Raw genomic sequence first — 22,900 nt, 5'->3', positions numbered from 1 at the left:
TTAACGACGTGGATCAGAGGCACCAGACAACAATGCCAGGCCAAAACAAAGGACACATGACAGATCCGGCGAGTTCAATAGGAAAGGACTCAGATGCCAGCAATCTGTGGCAGACCCCTCGAAGCCTCAGGCCGTTTCATGGGGAGGGAACGTCCGGCGCAGGGTGCGAGGCAGCCGCGGGGGAACGCAGACCTGGAGAAAGCACGACCCAAGCGAGCCAATGTGGTTGCCAGGCGGCGTTGGTGCTGCCTTCCAGGTGAACTGGTGAACGCAAGTGCCTGTGCCTGGGATGCAAATAACTTCCAGAAACTTCTCTCTTTCACATCAAACATCGCCCATCTGCTTTGTTTGTTGTTTTCGCCTGCACTAGCTTCTAATTACGCTTTTGCCTCGTTGACCGGCGCCGTAGTGGGGCACAATCCATCAGAACGAAAACTCCCGCGCAGCCAAACACGTGAATAGATCGGCCTGGCAACCTCGACCTCTTTCGCTCCAAATTCCCTACACGAGCGCCCACCGCAACTTTCGCAGGCCTCACCCTATTCGCCGCACCACCTCGCACTCCTCCCGCCACTGCGGTTCTCTTACCTGTCTAGCTGCTCGATACCCCTCTTTGATTCTTTGAAGCACCCTCCTGCAATCATGGATATCAACCAGGTGTTGGAGGGGACATTGTCTCCTGGTAAGTGGCCTCTCCTATGTTTCCTGAAGCTTTGCGGCATTCACTAAGAGCTCGACAGATGCCACCACTCGCCAGAATGCTGAGCAGCAGCTCTCCCAGGCCGCCGACTCTGATTTCGTAAGTGCCCCCCGCAGCGAGAAGGCTGCGCGTGCTTTCACTCAAACATAGACACTAACGGTTGTGTGTCTTTTTATAGTCTCAGTACCTCTCCATCCTCGGTGGACAGCTTGCCGACGAAGCTGCCCAAGCACATATTCGAACAGCTGCTGCCCTGGCGCTGAAGAACGCTTTCACAGCTCGCGAATACGCCAGATTACGTCAGGTCCAGGAACGATGGATCAACCTGAACCCTCAGATCAAGCAGGAGGTTAAGCAGATGGCTCTCCGCACATTGTCGACACCTAACAAGCAAGTCGGTACCACCGTCGCCCAGCTTATTGCCTCCATCGCTGCGATCGAAATACCCCGCCACCAATGGCCGGAGCTCATGCAAACCCTCGTCGAGAACGTCGGTCAGGGCAACGACAGCCAGAAACAAGCCTCGCTGACCACAATCGGTTACGTTTGCGACACCGACGACATCGACCTGAGGGAAGCGCTGGGACACCACTCGAACGCCATCCTGACCGCTGTCGTTCAGGGCGCCCGCAAGGAGGAGACAAATAACGATGTCCGAGTGGCAGCCATCCAAGCTCTTAGCGACTCGATCGAATTTGTACGATCGAACTTCGAGAACGAGGGTGAGCGCAACTACATCATGCAGGTCATCTGTGAGGCTACACAGGCGGACGACACCCGTATCCAGCAAGGGTCGTATGGATGTCTCAACCGCATCATGGGTCTTTACTACGACAAGATGCGTTTTTACATGGAGAAGGCCCTGTTTGGTCTTACAATCCAGGGCATGAAGAGCGACGAAGAGGACGTTGCCAAGCTCGCTGTCGAGTTTTGGTGCACAGTCTGCGAGGAGGAAATCGCAATCGAGGACGACAACTCACAGGCACAGGCTGAGGGTTCGACTGAGCTGCGGGAGTACTTCAACTTCGCCCGTGTTGCCACGCAAGAGGTTGTTCCCGTTCTTCTTGAGCTTCTTGCCAAGCAGGACGAGGATGCCGATGACAACGAGTACAACACATCGCGCGCCGCTTACCAGTGTTTGCAGCTGTGGGCACAATGTGTCGGAAGCGCTGTTATGCCTCCGGTTCTTGCTTTTATCGAGAAGCACATCCGCTCGGAAGACTGGCACTACAGAGATGCGTCTGTCTCCGCCTTCGGTGCGATCATGGAAGGCCCTGAGGAGCACGTTTTGGACCCCATCGTCAAGCAGGCTCTGCCCACTCTTATTGGCATGATGGACGACCAGAACATTCACGTCAAGGACTCGGCTGCGTACGCTTTGGGACGTATATGCGAAGCTGTACCGGGTGCTCTCGACGCACAGCAACATCTTCCATCTCTGATTGGTGCTCTTTTCAACGGCCTTTCCAGCAACCCCAAGATGGCCGCATCCTGTTGTTGGTCGCTCATGAACTTGGCTGATAGATTCGCTGGGGAACCAGGATGCCAGAGCAACCCTCTTTCAGCTCACTTTGCTCAGAGTGTGCAGCACCTCCTGCAGGTCACCGAGAGGGGTGATGCCGACAACCAGCTCAGGACGGCAGCATACGAAGTGCTCAACTCCTTCGTAACAAACGCTGCAGCCGACAGCGTTCCTCTCGTCAACGAACTGTCCAATGTCATCCTCGAGCGCCTGGAGAAGTCGATCGGCCTTCAGTCCCAGGTTGTCAGCGTCGAGGACAAGCTCACTCTTGAGGAGATGCAGACAAGTTTGGCCAGTGTTGTTATGTCGATTGTTCAGCGTCTGGAAGGCGACATCAGGCCCCAGGCCGACCGCATTATGCAGATCCTGCTCGGCACCCTGTCATCTCTTCCCCCCAAGTCGAGTGTTCCTGACACAGTTTTTGCCGCTATTGCATCGATTGCTACTGCGCTTGATGACGACTTCCAGAAGTACATGGATGCATTCTCTCCTTTCTTGTACAATGCCCTGAACAACCAAGAGGAGCCTGCCCTGTGCTCCGTTGCTATTGGTCTTGTTTCTGACATCACACGTTCGCTAGGCGATAAGGTCCAGCCTTATTGTGATGCTTTTATGAACTCTCTGCTCAACAACCTTCGAGTAAGTCGCTCCAAACATGCATACTCTTTGAACTCTGCTAATACTCGTCACAGAGCCCAGCGCTTGGCAACCAGCTCAAGCCTGCTATCCTGCAGTGCTTTGGCGACATTGCACATGCTATTCACGGCGCTTTTGAGACGTACCTGACCGTCGTTGCTCAAGTCCTTCAGCAAGCCGGCCAAGTCACGTTGACCACTGAGAACAACTACGAAATGATCGACTACATAACATCATTGAGGGAGGGTATCCTCGATGCTTGGGATGGCGCTATCAACGCCATGAAGGCCAGCAACAAGAACAACCTTCTTGTTCCCTTCCTTGACGCTATCTTTGACTTACTCCGCACTATTTCGCAAGACCCCAACAGGTCTGAGGCTCTCCTCCGATCTGCATGTGGTGTCATCGGGTAAGTACACATAAGATACATTGATTGTACATTATTCCTAACCGTGAGCAGTGATCTGGCCGATGCCTTCCAGAACGGCGAAGCCAGGGAGTACTTCCGTCATGACTTCCTCACTGCAATGGCGAGGGAAACTCGTGCAAATCAGGACTTCAGCGGACGTACACGTGATACCGCTCGATGGGCCCGCGAACAGATCAAGCGTCAAGTTGGTAAGTTGCAATATGTGCTTGAACCTCAAATAGTACCTCGCACACCATCGTGTCTGGACTGATTCTGCACCCCCTCAATATATTATCAACTTCCCCACTAACCATCCTCAAACAGGCGGCAACGCAGGCGTCATGGCTTGAGCTTCCCATGCTCTTACCCATGCTCTCAATATGCGGGCCCAATATGGGACTGAGTCGCATTGCTAGATGATCACTCATTCAGCTTTTTGACTAAGCTTGTAGTAGGGTTGACTACGACTCATTTCTCCAAACGCGTCGACTTCCACGACCGCGAGCCGACTCCGCCCACTGAAACCCTGCCGCTCCAGCCCCTGTCTGTTCGGCATGGTGGCTGGAATGTTCACCCGGCAGTGAAACCACCATCACCACCACCGTGCCGCGGAGAGTCGCCTTCTTAGGCGCAGATCGCTTGTCAGACAACGCCTCGCCGCAACTTGTCTCACCCGCTTTCTCGGTCTATGGGGGCAACACCCTAACCATCCCCATCCGATCCCCCGCGAGTTCGATCCCCGCCCCAACCCCCGGCACAGAATCACAACACTATACGCCCACACCTTCGCCTCAACATCGTCACGCCTTGCACGTCTCCGCAAAAGTCATGTAGCACCAGAAGTCTTGTAAGACGCAGCAGTAGACTGCTCGTCAGGAGAGTAGATATCCCAATTCATTGATTAGGTTCATCCACACGGCGTTTATACCAGCTTTGGCTTGGCAGGCCATTGCCTTGTAGTTGTGTCTAATGCACATTGAACACGCTGAACAATGCTCACATTCTGCAAATATGTACTATTGACAAGACGACGTCCGCTACGAGCTCCGACGTGCGGACATTGAAATGATAAGCGGCACCGGGAGGAGAGTTATCAGATGGCGCTTATGCAGGTGCGGGCTTGACTCCGCTCTTGCGCCGCCTTAGTCCCACATGTTGACCGGAGATGGGGAAACAGGGCGAGTGAAGCATCTACGAATACAATCTTGCACCTGGTGAACGGGAAAACGGACACAGGGAACAGCTCGATGCCCTTGAGCAAAAGGCAATAGGACACGCAGAGCATCTCAATGACGCAACACAGAGTGACCGACTTGCTTATCGATAGCAAGCGCGCAAGTTCAGGGACCAGCGACTGTGAACGCGCCGAGGCAATTCACGTCTGTCAGAGAGAGCACACGAGTCGTCACCGACGTTGATAAACTCTGTTGCGAATGGCAAATTCTACCGCGACGAAAGATGTGCATTCCCTGGAAGCGGCGGAGTGGCGTAGGCAGACCGCACGCTTGCACCTTCCCTGCCATGATCTTCCCCACGTGGTGATCTTTTTGGGCTTGGACGGCGTCGATCTTATTACACACGCCCATACGGCAGCAATGGATCTGCTCTTTTCTTGACTGCCCCTCGTCGTTTCTCTTTGGCAGCTGCCTCTTTACCTTGAAGCTCCTCAAAGCTGTACCTGTTTCAAGGCTGAGCCTGTTTGCCGAGACGGGCTCACTTCCTTTACCCTAGCCATGTCTTCGGAACCGGATCTCCACCATGCCATCTCGATGAAACCACACCCCTTCCACAAACATCCTGACCGCGGAGAGCGTACAGCGAGCCCCCACGCCCATACCGCCTCCACCTCACAACAAGCCAGCGCGCCTGAAGGTGCCGTTCACAAGTTCAAGGGCAACAGCACAGCTGTCGAAACCACGTCTACCCACGAACACGACCCTATCGCACGCCCCAGCCATGTCCTGAACCGCGCCGACAGCTCCAGCGATGTTGAATCGCAGCCTCTCCCTCAATACACGCTCGACAACGACCCCTACCATCTCGCTTCTGCGATCAAGCCCGAAGATGAGCTCGCCCAGATCCGCGCAAACAGCTCGCGCAAGCGTGACGGCTGCGGTCCCATAAGCCTGAACAGGAAGGCGCGCAATGCAAAGAAGATAGAGGAGTTCTACGAAGCCCAGAACGAGAACATCGAGCGGCTGCTGAAGCCCGTCGACGACCACAGGCGCGCGGCCAAGGAAGAAGGCGACGCGAACCAGCTCAAGTACAAGATCGCCGTCATTGGATCGTTCGCAGCAAATGTCATCCTCGCATGTCTCCAGCTCTATGCCGCCATCAGCTCAAAGTCGCTGTCCCTGTTCACCACCATGGCTGACTCGCTCTTCGACCCGCTGTCAAACCTGACGCTGATCATGTGCGCCCGCGCCGTGTCGCGCGTCGATGCACGCAAGTACCCCTCAGGCAAAGCACGTATCGAGACCGCCGGCAACCTCTCCTTCTGCGCGCTCATGATCACCGTCTCCGTCGTCATCGTCGTCGAATCCATACGCTCCGTCGCCGAGCACAGCGGCGCCGAGACAAACGACTTCTTTCTGCCCTCTGTGATCGCGGTAGCCATCGCGTTCACAACAAAGCTCAGCTTGTTCTTGTACTGCTGGGCGATTCGCAACAAGTACAGTCAAGTCCGCATCCTGTGGGAGGACCACAGGAACGATTTGTTCATCAATGGCTTTGGTATTTTGACGAGTGTTGGTGGTGCGAAGTTGAAGTGGTGGATTGATCCTATGGGTGCTATGATTTTGTCGGTTTTGATTATCTTTTTGTGGAGTAGGACGGCGTATAGCGAGTTCCAGCTGCTTATTGGGGTCACGGCGGATACGAATATGCTTCAGCATATTACTTATATCTGTGAGTCCTTCCTCCCTACCTCTCCAAAGGACCAAACCCTTCGCAGCAACTATTGGTTGTGATTCACTAACGTCTACCAGCGATGACACACTCCCCCGCCATTCGCCAGATCGACACCGTGCGCGCCTACCACTCGGGCCCCCGCCTCATCGTCGAAGTCGACGTCGTCATGGACCCAGAGTCCAGTCTCAGGGCCACGCACGATATCGCCGAGGAGCTGCAGATTAAGCTTGAGAGTCTGCCGGATGTGGAGAGGGCGTATGTGCATGTCGATTATGAGACGGACCATAGGCCTGAGCACTTTTTGAAGAAGGAGTTGTAGCGAGGGAGTGGTCGGTATAGGGGGTGTGAAATGCTGTCGCGGGCAAGAGGGGTGGAGAGATGAATGGGGGATTTTCGAGCGAGCTAGAATGCGTGAAGTAAGAGAAGAGTATGATGATACCCTGGAATGACAAATAAATTATAGAAGAAGAAGTCCGCTAGAGGCTTTATTACGTGTCGTTTGCGGAAGAGTGCGCTTCTACCCCCGCCTCCTTTCACGTTTTGACACGAAAGTCTGGGAATTGTTCGTTCTTCCACTCTCTACACGACTGGTAGTCCCATGGCCCGGTAGCTATACCCGGTATACCACGCTTCTTGGTCTGGTGAAGAATCAGACTTGAAATTCAGTCCACGCCTTAGATGTCCCTTGACGTACCCGTTGCCCATGGTCGCTGTTTGTGGCACTGCATGTAAGGCCAAGCGGAGTGCTTTTCAAGACACCGGCTTCTAGGATTTTTTTTGACAGTGGCCAGTATCTGTACGCATTTGATGTTATTAATCATACTGGGGACTTGCAACGAGGTACGCAGTCCACCAATGCATGGCTTGCAACCTCCACAAGCGTCTTCACACTCAAATTCACTGTATCTGCACAATACAATCAAACGTTGTACACTGCTATGTATCCGAAGATCATAGTTCCAAGGCTAAGTGGATATGCTGCGACTGTGAACCGTCCCTGAAGGTCCCCCTTTACAGCTGGCCAAACGACACTGGATTGAAAGCTGAACAGGATCAGAAAAATTATGCAGCAGGAGATGGTGCGCCAGTGCCAACTTCGTCAATAGAGAGGCCCCACCCTACCATCGTCTCACCGGGTGTAGCTCTCAGCGCTCCCGCGGCTGTGAAGCAACGTCTTGGAATCTGATTGAAGGTTGATTGTTGCCCCGCTACGATGTGGTGTGGACTTGATGAACTCGTCCGTCAGCCGTTCGTGCCCGAGGGCAGGTGCAAGGAGAGACACATGAGGCCTCCCCGTCCGGTACCGGTGTATGGGGCGCTGGTTCGCAGAGATAGTCTCCAGCTGGCACCACATGGGTCAGTGGCAGGATACAGAAACAGTTGGAACGCTATCTAGCTACCCGTCCTTGTGATGGTAAGATCCTGGCAGCGCTGCTGAAATTGACATCGAACTAGATAGGTGTATGTTATCAGCACAGCTCCACCGAACTACTCATGTTAGTTTAAACTCATATCGGTCAAGGAAACAGCACCAGCGCTTCGGAAAGTAAGCTACTCGTGCTGAAAGCGGTACGTCCTTCGTAGTTTGGTAAAGTGTTCATCATCATCGTTGATATCCCCAAGCGAGACCTGGCGTACGTTTATCGAGGGGCCACGCCTTACACAGAGGAACAAACGAAGATCATGGTCCTCCGAACCATGTGCCTCACAAGGGCTTTCAGTGGCAGCACCCAGATCCGGTTCGTTTATTTGTATCGCTGGTTCTTGCGGAACCTTGCTCTGTATCGGAGCGGGCCTGTTGCTGATCTAGTCGTCTAAAGATGTTCAGGACTTGTTGAATGAACCTGATAGCAGGGTCCGACGTACAACGCTATCGCAAGTCTTTCTCAAGCCGATTCGCAGCGCCGAATTCAAGCTCAATGAACTCGTCAAACTTCCATATGCCGCCTTTAGTACAGTTTAGTATGCTAGTAAACCAGATGTCCTTTACAACGTACAGATGTCCAGCGAACACGAGTATCACCTTCAGGCAGTGCTGGTTCCGTGAAACATAGAGGCAGAAATCCCAGAATTGTATCGAAGAGTAACGGCAAACGCGAGCACTCCTAGATACTATCCACGAGTGATGGCAGACTTGGTTGAAAAGCAGAACTGTCTGCGCATTTTTTTCTAGGTGGAGCCAGCTTGAGACGTTGAAGAGTTGCACGCCGGTTGCCAAATCGAGAGGTTAGTTTTTCCATGGTGCACTTTCGATACTGCCGGTGCTCTCAAATAGTTCTTCTCTTGAATGAGACTTGTGTGTAAAAGTTCAGCTCTCTGATACACATATGACCCGCAATCGTTGTGCCAGTCCTGTGAACTGAAGCGGAGTATCAAAACAGGAAAGTGAAGTCTGTTAAATCGGGTGTAACGCGGTGAGGCAGCAAAAAAAAGATGGAAGGTACAATTAGGCTGGGGAAGTCGCGAGGCTGTGCGATGCGACGCGGCAGGTGGGTCAGGCGCCAACGCAGCTCATAAGATCAGTTGCGGCGCCAACATGGAGGGCAATTCAGTAAGGACAAAGAGCCTGACTTTCACCATGAGACGCGGGAGCTTGTATGAGATCGAGGGGTTCAGGTTGGAATCGTTATTGATTCTCACAACTGCTTCTTTGGGCCTTTTACTCTAGCGATCAGGCTGAAAGCAGCTTACTCATATCCAGCAACCTCTACCTTGTCCGGGAACGCAGAAGCGTCCAGTCGCGAACTACAGGCTACCTTCCAGTCCTTGGGAGTGATCTTATCCACCACGCCCTTGAACGTCTCAAGCGTGCAGAATGTGGTGTCGCCTTCGAGATGCTTGCCCTCGGCTTTGCATGCCGGGATCTGCATGATTTTGTCATTATACCGCACGCGGACGTAGTAGTCCTGAAGTTCCTCGCGCTGTGTAGAGGAAAGTTCGGAGAGCGGCTTGCGTGCGATGCCTTCGGGCTGAGGAGCGTTAGAGAGAGTTGTGGGGTTCGTGTGGCCGAAGAGGGAGGACCACCAGCTCTGGGCCTTTGGCGGTGCGTTTTGGTTTAATGTCGGCGTTGTGGGTCTCGATGGCGTTGTCACATTCTTCGCTTTGAAGAGCTCAAAGGCGATGTGGCTTGTGAACGGTGGCCACTTCTCACTTTCAAACGCACCGAGAGAGGTCAGGGCTGCAGCGAGTGTGGTGTCATGACAGCCTGAGAGAGCGAGCTTGGTGTTTGTTTCGCCGCCGCGGCCGCGACCCAGTCTGCCGTCGCTGCCGCCAACTTCGAGGAGCCCGTCACGTCCGTTCTTCTCGACGCTGCCGGTCATACGCGATGTGATGTCGCCTAGGAGAGCGCCAATGCCGAGCATGCGGTATTCAGCTGATTCGGTATAGCCCTTGAACCACTCTTCCACGGCGATTTTGTCAATGATGGCGCGGGCTTTGGGGTCGTAGAAGTCCTTAGGAAGCCTGGTTTCTGGACCGTGAGCGTCTGTTGCGTTGATGGTGTCCATGATTCCGGAGAGTCTTGGTCGAGAGTCAACGGCTACTTTAGCTTGATCAGGCATGTACTTTGAGATGAGCTTCGACAAATACTGCATGTCCTCGGTGTCATTCCATCGTTCAGCGGTTCGTTGCGCGAAGGCGCGGCTGAGCTGGCCGAAACGTCTGCAACTGGCGTCGTTGGGAAAGAGAGTCTCATCGGCGGGGGTTCTAGTGATGATGGTGGGAGGAGGGAAGTCAGCTGTTCGTGCAGACGGTGGGTAGAAGCCCCAAAATGCTTGCTGGACTGACTCGAGTGCTCTTGGGATGGGAGTGGCCCGCAGGTAGATCATGTCGCTGTCAGCAATAAGCTTTGGCATGAACTGAAGCTGATCGACGTAGAGGTGACGAAGACGCTCACCCAAGGCTAGGGTAGTTTGGCGACCTTTGTCGGTAAGCTCTCCTGGGTGACAGACAGTATCGAACTCATTGTTTGGTCCTGATGCAATCACTGTAGGTGGTTAGCGTGTGGTGCAAACTTGAGAGGCTGAGAGTACCTGGTCCATCATCCATGCCAAAAGTCTCGATTCGTCGACGGTACTTGAGCTGATCCCATCGTGTGAAGTCTTTCGTGCTCATGACGACGCTTGACAACTCCCGTGCAGCGTTGCAATACGGCCAGTCTGGTATATTCAGTATATAGTCCTCGTAAATCACTTGGTGTCGACATACATGGCTGCAATCCAGTCTAGTATGCTGTCAGGATTCCGTTGTACATGAGGAGCATGTTAAGATTGGCTTACATTCTGGAAACGCGGCGATACTGGTGTCCGTTCACCATGGCGTAGGAGCTGTGAAACCATCAGACCACCTCACACCAAGACAATGTTCAACTCTCACAATCTGAACAAGTTGCAATTCTAGCTCTTTGGGATATAGCCTATCGAGCTCCTCCTGCGAGTAGAACGCCCTTGGAATATGGGTTGTCATGATGCTTGAGTTGACGCGTCGACCATGCAATCAATGACAGGAGCTCGATTCGAACACTTCGTGCTCTCACACACCCAATATATAGCGAGTGTTGACCCTTTGAAAGATGGAGTAAACGTTGGAGCCAACGAGTCGCGCTTGCAGTTGCCGTCACGTGCTACGTCATTGGACGACCGGCCGGCGGCCGGAGCTTTCCTTTTCGGGTTCGCGCCTGGATTTTGGAGACGCGGAAAGCTCCACGCTCCTCATCAACACGCTCCAGGTTGAGAGGCTGCAGGATTTGTGATTCTGAAGATGTTGTAGCGCGTTCACTTGTCATGAGCAGTTGATAGATTGTACAGTACTGTGGGTATCGACTTCACTGCCAAAATGCACAACTAATGTACCTGGCAGTCTTCTTTCTTTCCCGACACTGGTCAGTCGCTTGGTATGTTGGGCTCATACGTCTGCCGTCAGTGCAGAGCGCGCCTAAACCCTCGCCTTCTACCTTCCAGAATCCCTCAATGGCAACCACGAGCCACGTTCATCTCGCTGCGCCGTAAGCAACCACAAAACGGCGCCGAGCAGACCGAAGCCCGGAGACAGCCAGACGACACAGACACCACACATGAAACTGACCAAAGCCCCTCGTATAATCTGTTCGACCGAACCCAGACAAGTAACCAGGCTGCCAGCGATGGTACTCGGCGCGTTGGTAGATACTCGAGGCATTTGCGCGACAGCGTTGGTGACGCGCCAGAGACTCTCGATGCTGGCCCACCAGAAGAGGTTAAAGACGTCGAAGATGCAGGAAAAGCTTACACGGTTCGAATTCTGGGGCATCTGCGAGGTCAGGGAGTGAAGGATGCGTGGGCATTGTTCGAAAGGACCTACACTTCAGCCGATTGCGAAGCGCTCACGAAGCCCTCCACTACAGATATTCGCCTAATAAACGACAAGCGCTTCTTCAGCAACCTCTTGACTCAAGTTGTCAAGGATTTCTGTCAAAAACAAGGAGAGCCGGCAGTTACTCCGACGACTGCACTGTTCAAATACGAGCAGCTCGGCATCGCACCTCCAGGATTGTGGATTAAGGACGCGATTGAACCTTTGACGCATCAAGTGATGCTCGCCGCCAACGGCGCTAGCACAACACTGCAACGGGATTTGTCCTCTCTACTTTTCGAGCTTGTTTCCGTCTGGCGGTTGTTCTTCCAGTGCAAAGGGAATGGCAATGATTCACTGGAGGCCATCAGCCCAGAGTGGAACCTACCTACCATTGATGCTTTGCCACAGATTTTCCAATCAAACGATTTCAATTACCGTTTGCAGGACTTCCATCCGAAATCCATTGGCAGCCCAACTTTGGGGTTCTGTGCAGTCTACATGTTCAATCTGTCCGATGCCATAAACTCCAACGAGTCTCTTAGAGCTCAAGCAGCCCCTTTTCTGGACCTGTTAGCTCGTGTCCTGGCGGGCGTAAGAGTTAATTCTGTCTTGAACTACCCAGCCTACTCGAAAACTTTCCAGGCACTTCCCCAAGAGGTGCAGGCTGAGATCAGAAAGGAGATTGAATCAGCACCAAGTAGGGCGTTGAGCATGTTGGGACAGCAGTCAAGTGGCTCTGACAAAGAAACAATACAACGCGCTGGTCCTTCTACCACCGATCTGGAGTCATTCAATCTTAAAGCAATAGCGCGTGCAGTCGAAGCGAAGACATCACCCGTGGTTCTTGAGGGTCATTGGAAACGCATTCTGAGGGACTACACAGAGGGCGGCAAGACGTCGATACCGCCTAGAATTTACAATGCTTTCCTATCTGGGTATCTGGTCCTGCGACAAGCCGGACGCTCGGTCGAAGTATGGAATCACATGATGGCGAATGGTGTCAAGCCTGAGCTGCCAACCTGGGTTGCAATGCTCGAAGGATGTGAGAAAGCAAAAGATCTTGACGGCTTCAACGCGATGTGGCAGCGTATGCAGAGCGCAGGGTTTGAACCAGACAATTATGCCTGGACGACACGGATACACGGCCTGATGTCTTTGCGTCAAATCGATCTTGGCCTCCGAGCTCTTGACGAGATGGGCAATAGGTGGCGGTCAGCAGAGACCGTCAAGAACGCTCCTCCTTCGAACTCAAGGAATTCCAAGGGCGCAAGGAACCTCCCTACACCGGCGAAACTTGTCAACAACTGCACAAAACCATCTGTGGAAGTAATCAACGGCGCTATATCCGGTATTGTTCAACTGCCAAAAACTGCTCGCATAAGCCAGCAGAAGCGTGTGGATTATGTGCAGAAGATCCTCAGATGGGGGACACAATTTGACGTCAAGCCTGATACACGGACGTTCAACATCCTCATCCAGCTATACCTCCACGCAGGCGATTATGCCACAGCCTTCAAGGTGCTCAAGCAAATGGAGCTGAGCGGGTTAAGAGCGGACATTTCGACACATACCATGCTTATCACGGCAGCCTTCGAGAACGGCACTCTTGATAACCTGTCCGAGGAAGATCAAGCAAGCCGTCTTACCCAAATGTTCGAAGATCTCGAAGCCGGCGGTCTGCGCCTTAACAATTACGTCTACGCAACAGCCATCGACCGCCTGCTAAAGCAGTACGACAGCCACACTGCAGTCCGCATAATCATCGACCACATGCGCAGCCGCAACCTCTCGCCCAGCGCACACGTCTACACCTCGCTCATCACCTACTACTTCCAGCAATCGCCCCCAGCCATCGAAGCCGTCGACTTGCTCCTGCACCAGATCTTCGACTCTCCACACTCGGACACAGACAAGCTATTCTTTGACCGTGCGATTGAAGGCTACGCCGAGCACGGCGAAGTAGGCAAGATGATGAGCGTGCTCACCCGCATGTCTAAGAACGGCAAGCACCCCGGTTTTCAAGCGCTCACGGCCGTCATCAGAGCGCTCGTTGCCACCGGCGACGTCGATCGCGCGCGCTTCATTGTGCGCGATGTGCAGCGGGGCGAGGGCATTGCGTATGGCGGCGTCACGGGCGCATTTAATGACCAGAAGCAGTTCCTAGCTGTTGCGCAGAGTCTGGGTGTTGGGCTAGACGAGGAACGTATGGGAGATATGTTCAGGATGAGAAATGATGCGAGGATGCTTGATGAACAGATCAAGGTGCGGATGCAAGAGGAGAGGGAGGCCATTGAGAGGCAGCCAGAGCCGAATGCTCCTGAGCAGAAGACTCCTGAGCAAAAGCTTGAGGATCAATGGGAATCGTCCCCCGCGCAGAGGGAACCCGAGCAGCAGAATCATGAGTCGAGGGACCTAGGGCCGCCAGAGGAGGAGATCCATGGGTTTCTGGGACGCTGATGCTGAGATTAGAGGGCGGTAGAGGACTCGTCAGCTCGCTGCCAAAGCCTCAGGCCTCGTGGCGCGCAGCAAGCCACACAGGTGTTGTACACCACATTTGTATCTGTAGCCCGGCATCATCATGCCAATCCAATGTACAACAACGATTGTGTACAATCCCCTTCGCACAACGCTTGTACATCCTCTTGGCAATGCTTCACACGCTTTTACTCCCTCATGACGGTGCGTGCGACAAAGCTTAACGGCCGATATCGCTCGACTCTGTGCACTCTGACGCGTAAAGCACTAGAAAAGCGTCTCAACACCAATCTGAAATGGATGGTTTCCCCGCTTAGGGCAATGTAGCGCGACTCGCGTGTGTTCTAGAAGACCTGAAACACCTCGTCGCTGGACGCATGGGGAAACATCGGCAAAGCCATCTACCACTGCTCTGGACGGTGAACGCTCAGGAATGCAGACCAAAGTTAGTGAATTGTCTTTGAGGTCGCGCAGTCATTTCGCTGGCAAGCATTGCTAATGTTCTGATCGTAGTTGGGTGAAGTCACTGCCGGAACTAAACACGAAATGAAAAGAGGACATCGGCTCGGTTCCGCAGGAGTTCAGACCCTGCGGATGCGGTCCGCTCGCCAATTCCCTCCGAAGGGCTCGTCGAATCGTGTCAGACTACAGAGACCGGGCTCTCCTATCTTGCGTACGCTTCACGTTCCTTACTTTGAAGCTATTGGTGCGACTCGCAGAGGGCATAGGGATGGGTGTGGTAGCGGCGGCGATAGTCCCACTGCTGTGTAGGTTTCATGCCGGTGGGCATCCCCCTTCATCGTTTGTGTGAAGCGGTGGTATGGATGCTGGAAGTGGATGTTTGGTCGAGTGGGTGGTCGAGACTCAAGTGGTGAGGACTATGTCCAGCTGGAGTGCGGAGAAGGGGCAGGATTGGCGAAGGAGTAATATGAGCTGGTGAAGGGGATGCTGGTGCTCGAAGAGGTTGGAGATGGATCGTTGATGGTCAACGGGTGGACGGTGGATCATCAGCAGAGTGGTCTGGGTGTATGGCAAGATGCGAAGTGAACGTTGGATTGGTTTGCTGGGTACGGGAAGATCATGGTTACCTTGCCTTGCCATTGCTGCTAGAAGATGTTGAAGCTGCGACTGCTTTGGTGTTTGATTAGTGGCTGCTGTTTGATACAGGTCTGTGGTAGAACTAGTTCTCCGGTCAGCAGAGCAGTGTCGATGTTGCAGCCTCAGAGTCATCCTGAATACAGCCCTGAACCATTAGATGAGATCGATGTCGGCCGAGTTGGAGCCTGCCCGCCAATATCTGCCAATTGTCGATCGAGCTGTGAGCATGGCTTATGACTTGGCGCAGCAGGCAAGACTGCACGAGCATAAGCCCGAATAAGCCAGAAAAAGTACCGCATTCGGCCACATCCTGCGATCTTTGAAGCTCACTTCCTATATGGACATAAGACCGAGCTCGTCCTTAATCTGTAGGGTTGCTGCAATTGTAAAAGATCTTCTCGGCCAAAAGATGTGGCGCAGCGCATAATCGTTGAGCTAGAGGTTCTCGAACATCACAATCTCTTCGATATCGAAGGTGGTTGCTGAAGACACGGATCCTGGTTTCTCCCCTGAGATACTCAATTTGGAAATGGCGCAGAGAGGGTGAAGGTTGTCAAGCGTTCATTGGTCGGAAGATGCACGGTACATTCCGCAGCGGCACTTGTGCAGTGACAGCTTTGATGTCCCAGCGCCATGAAATTTGCACGTTTCACAAGCGTCAACAGCATGAGTTCTCTGGGATAATCGAATGCAGGCGCTTAGCTGATGCATGTTTCAAAAGATACGGTACGTATCGAAGAGCCGTGCTTAGGACAAAAGCCCTCAACAACCCTTGTACTTTCATAGAACTCAACCTCCTGTAACTAAAGCCCTACATTACCAGACGAGCTAATGTTCTTTTCGTCCTTCATAGTCTCAGACTCACATAGGACGTTGAATCAATCAATCAATCAACATCGAAGAGCCGTACTTGCCAATTACCTTGGTACCCCTGAGGATTCTCTCCAGATGTGGTCATCGAAAGCAGACCCCAGATAAGGATCTAAAGTTGGAATTTCTGCATCTTCGAAGTAGGCCCGGCTTTACGGTAGTTAGCATGCGTCGACCCAGAAACCCAATATCTCCCCGGGCCGGAGAGGGAGAAATCAAGGTGTTACTGCGGGTCAGCCACGAAAGACCAGCAGTAATGACGGCATGTGCTCCGCTCTGGCTGCGAGCGACAACGTTTTTGACCAGAGGCTGCAAAATGTAAACAAAAGTTTGTGGTGCGTAGAAGGTAGTGTGGGGCTCGGTGATGCCATGTTTGCTTCTACACGTCGTGAGCACCTACTCTTCCTGCTTGCAGCTGCTGGATATGACCGGTAAACAGCACGTGACAAGCTGGATAAAGATACATCCATCAGCCTTGAGTGGTGACAGAAAGCGTCTGAGGACGGTCCTCGCGACAGCGCAAGGAAACCGACCAATCAGAGCAGCTTCGCAGCTATTGCGCCCGAGGAATTTGCACAGCCTCAGCTGAACGACGGTGGGTTCGTCCGCAGGCCATCGGTGTCGGCAGTTCGCAGCCACCGCGTGCATGAAGTGCGTAATGCTAGGCCTCGATGTCTTCGCAAGTGTCATGAGGGGACCGGTATCTGTTAGACTGAAATTACGGTGTTGTTGCGGTCATGACTTCCCTCGTTCCAAAGTGGTGAAGTGGGGAAGGAGCTCGTGCTGCGATCTGTCAACAAAGCACGATAGATTACGGCTTCTGTATCGTTCAGCCATGACATGAGGCCTCGAGATGGCCGTGCCGACTCGACTGCTGAGCGGCCGGACTGCGGAGAGAAGGAATCGACCGAAAACTCGACTTGGCTGGGATGAGCTTGGCTATTCCCGAAATAGGGTGACTGAGCGCTCCGCCTCCCTGAAACGCCTCACACCGGCCCCAGCAAAAGACCGCTGATAGCCCTCTCCTTGATCGTCCCATCGTCCCTCGCTCTCAACACATCACACCCACCAAACCACTCGCTATCTCTATAACCATCACTACACTCCAAAACTCGACCCCTCTTCGAATCATAAACTAAACGACAAGAGGTGAGGAACCAGCGACTCAGCCACACTTTCGGCAAACCCGGACCCATAAACGAGCTGACGCGTTCTTCTGAAGCCTACTAACCGCCTTGGTCCCTTCCCAACACTGCAACCCAAAGAACGTCTCTGCCTGCCTCAGGGCTCTACGACAACTTCCCAGCAAATACCCGCACATACGCAACCTTGGAACCACCATGGCTACCGCCGTCCAACCCGCGATGATCATGGCTCCTGCCTTCAACCTTCATATGAACCAGTGCCAGGACCCGGATCAGGAGTTCTTCGACTTCAGCCAACTGCCATCACCCACACAGCCCGGCCTCAAGCGCGAGTCGAGTGCAGTATCGAACATTGCAAGCCCGACGAGCACTACCATCGACGAGGATCTGCAAGAGGCTGCGAAACCCAGCCACGAGTATGAGCGCTTCAAGCAACAGACTGGTATCCCATCTGGCTCGATCGCTGGCCTGAACGCCGGTTTCAACTCTGGTTACCCTGTCTTCTCATCGTCAGGTCTTGACATGATGGGCAACGACTCGATGATGGACGGATGGAACAGCGGCATTGGCATGGATATGAACATGGGCATGGACTACGTGCAAAACACATACATGTCCTTCAACAACGACAAGGACGACTTCGTCGATCCCAGCACCATCCAGCAAGAGGAGGTACCCGCCGTCAGGCTCTACCCTGGCATGCACCAGCAGCAGGCTGCTCTTGCCAAGGCACAACAGCAGGCCCAGCAGCAGCGTCAACAACAGCAGATCGCACGCCAGAGGCAGCAGGCTCAGCTGCACGCACAGCAGCAGCAACAGCAGCGCCCGACGCCTCAGAGCAGCCACAAGACGTCTAGCCCATTGAGTGATGCCCGCACAGAGGAGACTATCCAACGCGTCGTTGCCCAGATCCGTGCGGACAGCCAGAATGCTGCTCTCGCCTCCCAGGATCCCAACGGCAATGTCCTCCCTCACATTATCCGTGCCAAGAAGGACGAAGAGGACATGGACGAGGACGAGCGTCTGCTTGCTTCGGAGGAGGGCAAGAAGCTCAGTAGCAAGGAGCGCCGCCAGCTTCGCAACAAGGTCTCTGCTCGCGCTTTCCGCTCGAGGAGGAAGGGTAAGCAATATCAGTGTTGTCAACTAAACATTGCTAACATATCACAGAATACATTGGCCAGCTCGAAGGCGAGGTCGCCATGAAAGTTCAGGAAGCCAATGAGCTCCGTAACCAGAACCGTGCCCTGATGGAGGAGAACGCCCGCTCGCGTGCCTTCATTGAGCGTCTGCTTAGGCACACAGCTTTCGGTCCTTTCCTTGAGGATTTGGTCGCCGAGGAGAACATCTCAGCCCAGGCTCCCCTGGCTTCCATGCCGTCGACCTCAACTCCCGTTGTCTCCGCACCGGCACCGGCCCCCGCTCCTTTCCAGTTCTCGCAGCCCGAGAACACCCACGTTGGCATGACCATGGTTCCCGAGACTCAGCTCGACTTCTCGATGCTGAATATCAACAACAACGCCAACAACAATGCAAACTGGAACATGAACAATGGCTTCAACGGCTATCAGCCCCGCGTCTTTGCTGTAACTGAGCTCCCCGAGGGCCCGGTCAACCCGCTCGACGTCTCCGCCATGTCTGGCAAGGGTCACAGCACTATCTTCGTTGTCGAGGACGAGGCCTCTACTGAGGAGGAGCTCAAGCCCGAATACCCCATCATTGAGCGCCCTGTCCAGTCTCAGCAGCCTACCATGGCCGCTATCGAGGAGGATGAGGCTGAGGATGAGGAGTACGATCTATACCGCTCCTCGCCCGCCCTGTCCGCTGCTCCTTCTGCGCCTGTCGAAAACCTTTTCACAAACCCCGAGAAAGCCAGCCGCTTCACGTTGGTCGTCGCGGATGAGGCTACCGAGGCTATGCTAGCGGAGCGCCTAGAGAGGAAGATGGCCGCTATGGATCCCGCGTTCCAAAGGATAGCTGCCATCACATCGATGCTCGACTATTAGTACGGTCCCGCACATCCTTGCTCTATTCTATCTACATTCTTGTATCACCTTAGCGACCTCCCTCATCATTTCAGCCTATCGGCGAGACACATCACCTTCACTTCTAAACTGCTCTGTATGACTGTACGATTTCCTTTGTCCACCTATATCCCAAGCTGCACCTATTGTGGGTCGTTGGAAGTTCTGGCGTTCAATTCTGCTTCTGTCTATCTCCTTTGTTTGGGTGCTCTTGCCGCCCGTTGTGGGTGTGCTGAGTTGGGTCGGGATAGTGATCAATCTTCGTTGTATATATAGATTGGATCGGCGTCGTGCTTGCTTAGAAGTAGGGAAGCGCAAGGTCGGTCCGGTTGATAGTTTGAATGGATCAGTAAAAACTTTACTATACTGTGCCCAATGTCTGTGATGATGTGTGATCATACATCCCTTGCCTGCTTGTATTTGCTTTTATTTTGATTTGCATTGTGGAGTATATACCAGCCCAATTCAAAACTCTTCACATTTCATGTCGATGCTCACGTCTCTCGGTACCAGTCCCTGTAGCGACTAAAGCCTGGTTTCCAATACAATCTTCGCACAGAAATATGTATTGCATGTGCAGCTATTGCTCGAATATGGTCAAGTGAAAATCCCTTATTCAGATCATAATTCGGCTCATCCACACAATCAACCATATCAGGGTCACAATGTGCTAAAGCTTTTCAGCAACAGTACCAACAGTACCGTGGTAGAGTTGCGTCCTGACCACTGATTGGTTTCAGATAGAGGTTCGAAGAACTCGATGATGCTGAGATCCAAATTGATTAGAACACCTGGCCAGACTGTACAGAGCACCGAGATCTTCTTGTTGTGCTTTCGTCGCCTTGATGCAATCTTAAATTTCCAATGTTCTTGCTCTTCCCTGAGAGCGCAGCGTGGTATCAGCACAAGCAGTGATGGAAGATGCACCAAGTTCCAGATTCAAAGATAGAGGAACTTGTGTTGATATAGCTCTAAAAGTAAAGGGAATCTAGATGGTCGTAGAGATCAGGAAATGTTGCACAGGAGAAGAAGCTGCCCAGCATGCAACACAGCGTAAAGCCTCTGCATCAAGAGCAACACCTTTATCTCCTTAAATCCCCCCCTCAGCCTCAACCAACGCTACCTCAGAATCCAGTGGCCATTACCAACCCCACCGCACCCAAAAGCAGCGCAGCGACCTCAACGCGTCCACTCCCACTCTTCTTCGCATCCTGCGCCGCCTGTCCCTTATTATACCCATTACTCCCCGCAATTGCAACGACAAACCCATTATCCGTATACCCACTATTAACCGTGTTCTGCTTCGTCACCGCATCACCCCAAAACACACACTTAATCACCGTACTACTCGGCGCATTTGTGCACCCCGGACCCAGATTCAGCGTTGGAGACCGCTCAAAGAAGACGTTGATCGCCGTGCAGCCGGTCTGCGCGTCGCATTGCGTGCTGCAATTTGCCGCATCGTAGGACGAGAGTTCGGCGACGCCTAGATACTTTGAGGCGGTGGTGGAGGCGTGCAGGTTCGTGAAGGCAGAGGTGTAGTTTGTTGGTGTCGTAGCGTTCTTTGCGAAGTCGGCGAAGGGCTGGTAGGAGAGGAAGGCGACGGAGGTGTCGGGAGAGGGGACGGGGCCTGCGCCGCGGGTGCGGTTGGTGCAGGTGTTGTTGTCCTGGCGCTCGATAAGCGTAGGTGTGCGCTTCAAAATGGCCGGTGTTGCGCCTGCAGCTGCGGCAGCGGCGATGGAAGAGGTTGCGCCTGCGGCATTGTAGGTGACAGCTGGAGGGCTGGCGAGCGGGTCGATGGATAGGTTTGGGACTGGGATGTCAAGTGCTGCGTCGATGTTGATTTGTTGAGCGGTGGTGAAGGTGAGCGTTGCGAGGAGCGAGGTTATGGTCGTTGAATGCATGATTGTGAATGAGTGCAAAAGACAATAAAATAATAAGAAGTAGATCAATTACTGAGAGAAGAGAAAGTGCGTTCCCTCGCAGATCCGGGGTAGAAGGAGAATAGCAGAAGAAGGGAGGCACTGTGCGCTCGTCCACGCCGAGCTCAAGGGTCCCGTATCAGCCATATCTGCGGCTGTCGTCGAGACCGCTAGCCACAAAACAATGGTACCTGCGTCGAACCTGTCTTTATCGAGTATGGCCCATCGGTTGAGACCTGTTGGTATGCGATAGCGCTGCGTCTGGAAGGTTAAAGTTAATGGAATAGCGCGCCGCGGCGCCTCAAAGTTCAGTGCAGAGCTGAGGCTGAATCAAAGAGGAGATGACTCTCCAGCTCTACACAAGCAGAAGTCGCCGTCAAGCAGGCGAGCTAGACATCAAACATCGCAACGATGATGCGCTCTGCATCTATGTCTGTTTTCATGAGAGAGATGGACTGAACGGTGTTGAGGTTTGGTTCCTGGCGGGTGATCGACCGCTTTGCTGGGAAGTGTCTGTGCGCTAATCTAAACTTAGCTGAGTCTTTCGCCTTATACACATGTTGTTCAGTCTCCTTGCACTTCGATTCACCACAACTTCAATTGTCGCTGAAGCCACTCATGCTAGCCTAAAGTCTTTTTGTTCAGGCAACTCTGCGCGCGCCGGGGCCGAAGGCGCACTGTGCTTGCCTCCTTGCATTGATTGTATCGACCAAAACAACCCTCCAAGGTTGCCTCGCAAGTCTACGCTCCAAATCACTTCTAGAAGAGAATCGACGTTGTACTGAAGTCTTCATGGTAGTTTTCAAGGTTCAAATTCGTTCAAGAGTGTTCGCGTAAAGCAGGTGTACATGCCCATCAACCCTGTTCATCCCGCCTGAGATACGAAGTCGAACCACCGTGTCACCCCACCCGCAACCCAGCACGCATCTCTCGCCACCACAGCCTTCTCCAGACCTAAACATCGTCTGACCCAGCTGCCGGGAATGTGCCCATCGGTGCGAAGGATTGCTGATGATGCTTGTGTGACCCAATCACGATTTAGAGAATGTAGACGCTCGTTCGATATTTCGCATATTTTTGGTAAGGCTGAGAGGCTTTGGGTGGAAAGGGGAGGGGAGGGTAGGGAGGATGAGGGGATCACGCAACCTTTGAGTAGAGGGACTTGAGCTGCGTCGGCGGGTGCCGTACGATGCCTGGAGGAGTCGGATTTGGGGCATGGATATAAGCCTATGGTGCTTCTGTGTTACTCTCACCATCTAGTCACAACAGCTTCCAACAGTCTAACCATCAATTAATCGATTAACCGCAACTACATACTCCCCCCCTCGAGATCTCCTCTACCAATCCTACTTCGAACATCAAAACGACTCAAGCCAGCATTTCTTAAGCACCGAACAGATCAACAAATAATACATCAAATCATCCACATCGTACATCCAAAATGCCGGCAGCACCAAAGTCCTTCCTTCCCGCCTTTGCCGGCTTCATCGGTACACACAATACTATACACTCCCCTCCCCCTTTACATGCTAACACATGCGCAGTCTTCGCATTCTCATACACCTTCATCCAAGCCTCAAAAGAAGGCGCCGCCATGGACAACGCACGCACACGGTGGCAGAATCAGCACGCCAGTGCGCGGAACGTGTTAAGCGGGGGCGTGACCATGTTGGATGCTGTTGAAGAGAAGATTAGTAAATCCTGAGAGGGTGGTGGATGAAGGGGTGAGAGTTCTGGGTTAGAGACATTTTGCATAGGGTCTAGCGTTCTTGAGGATTTTCTGGGGGTGACATCAGGTTTTTGGTATAATTTGCAATTACATTCGATATACTCATGACGCCTTTTCTTGTGAATCTTTTGT

The 22,900-nt window shown here is 53.1% G+C and overlaps 8 protein-coding genes across 8 annotated transcripts; 5 read left to right on the top strand and 3 right to left on the bottom strand.

Annotated features, from left to right (window-relative positions):
• Positions 1–642: 642 nt before the first annotated feature.
• On the top strand, positions 643–3,538 carry BU25DRAFT_346888 (ARM repeat-containing protein; the record flags this gene model as incomplete). The annotated part of the gene is made up of 5 exons (XM_033703123.1): positions 643–682; positions 741–799; positions 879–2,861; positions 2,915–3,267; positions 3,319–3,538. 5 exons carry the CDS (start codon positions 643–645, stop codon positions 3,536–3,538), a joined length of 2,655 nt encoding a protein of 884 aa, XP_033559043.1.
• A 1,300-nt stretch (positions 3,539–4,838) lies between these two features.
• Positions 4,839–6,628, top strand: BU25DRAFT_413029 (cation diffusion facilitator 1). The gene is made up of 2 exons (XM_033706936.1): positions 4,839–6,174; positions 6,255–6,628. The coding sequence occupies exons 1-2, from the start codon at positions 5,001–5,003 to the stop codon at positions 6,494–6,496; spliced, it is 1,416 nt and encodes a 471-aa protein (XP_033559042.1). The 5' UTR covers positions 4,839–5,000; the 3' UTR covers positions 6,497–6,628.
• A 2,205-nt stretch (positions 6,629–8,833) lies between these two features.
• BU25DRAFT_413028 (phosphoglycerate mutase-like protein) lies at positions 8,834–10,733 on the bottom strand. The gene is made up of 5 exons (XM_033706935.1): positions 10,552–10,733; positions 10,455–10,502; positions 10,384–10,399; positions 10,209–10,334; positions 8,834–10,162 (listed from the first exon to the last, which is right to left on the bottom strand). Exons 1-5 carry the CDS (start codon positions 10,639–10,641, stop codon positions 8,865–8,867), a joined length of 1,578 nt encoding a protein of 525 aa, XP_033559041.1. The 5' UTR covers positions 10,642–10,733; the 3' UTR covers positions 8,834–8,864.
• A 170-nt stretch (positions 10,734–10,903) lies between these two features.
• BU25DRAFT_450293 (uncharacterized protein) lies at positions 10,904–13,965 on the top strand (the record flags this gene model as incomplete). The annotated part of the gene is made up of 2 exons (XM_033709686.1): positions 10,904–10,986; positions 11,035–13,965. The coding sequence occupies exon 2, from the start codon at positions 11,071–11,073 to the stop codon at positions 13,963–13,965; it is 2,895 nt and encodes a 964-aa protein (XP_033559040.1). The 5' UTR covers positions 10,904–10,986; positions 11,035–11,070.
• A 685-nt stretch (positions 13,966–14,650) lies between these two features.
• BU25DRAFT_413026 (uncharacterized protein) lies at positions 14,651–15,216 on the bottom strand (the record flags this gene model as incomplete). Its single annotated transcript, XM_033706934.1, has 1 exon — positions 14,651–15,216. One exon carries the CDS (start codon positions 15,211–15,213, stop codon positions 14,848–14,850), a length of 366 nt encoding a protein of 121 aa, XP_033559039.1. The 3' UTR covers positions 14,651–14,847.
• Positions 15,217–16,921: 1,705 nt separating this feature from the next.
• Positions 16,922–19,467, top strand: BU25DRAFT_441652 (uncharacterized protein). Its single transcript, XM_033709246.1, has 2 exons — positions 16,922–18,216; positions 18,264–19,467. Exons 1-2 carry the CDS (start codon positions 17,292–17,294, stop codon positions 19,097–19,099), a joined length of 1,761 nt encoding a protein of 586 aa, XP_033559038.1. The 5' UTR covers positions 16,922–17,291; the 3' UTR covers positions 19,100–19,467.
• Positions 19,468–20,325: 858 nt separating this feature from the next.
• On the bottom strand, positions 20,326–20,781 carry BU25DRAFT_304189 (uncharacterized protein; the record flags this gene model as incomplete). The annotated part of the gene is made up of 1 exon (XM_033702038.1): positions 20,326–20,781. A coding segment is annotated over one exon (456 nt), but the record flags the coding sequence as incomplete, so codon positions are not given.
• Positions 20,782–22,480: 1,699 nt separating this feature from the next.
• BU25DRAFT_460688 (uncharacterized protein) lies at positions 22,481–22,744 on the top strand (the record flags this gene model as incomplete). The annotated part of the gene is made up of 2 exons (XM_033710377.1): positions 22,481–22,529; positions 22,584–22,744. 2 exons carry the CDS (start codon positions 22,481–22,483, stop codon positions 22,742–22,744), a joined length of 210 nt encoding a protein of 69 aa, XP_033559036.1.
• Positions 22,745–22,900: the final 156 nt, after the last annotated feature.

Source organism: Macroventuria anomochaeta (assembly GCF_010093625.1).
Source record: "Macroventuria anomochaeta strain CBS 525.71 unplaced genomic scaffold BU25scaffold_28, whole genome shotgun sequence".
In the NCBI taxonomy this organism is placed as follows: domain Eukaryota; kingdom Fungi; phylum Ascomycota; class Dothideomycetes; order Pleosporales; family Didymellaceae; genus Macroventuria; species Macroventuria anomochaeta.
The sequence above is the reverse complement of the archived record's forward strand: the minus strand, read 5'-3'. Positions and strand labels throughout refer to the sequence as shown.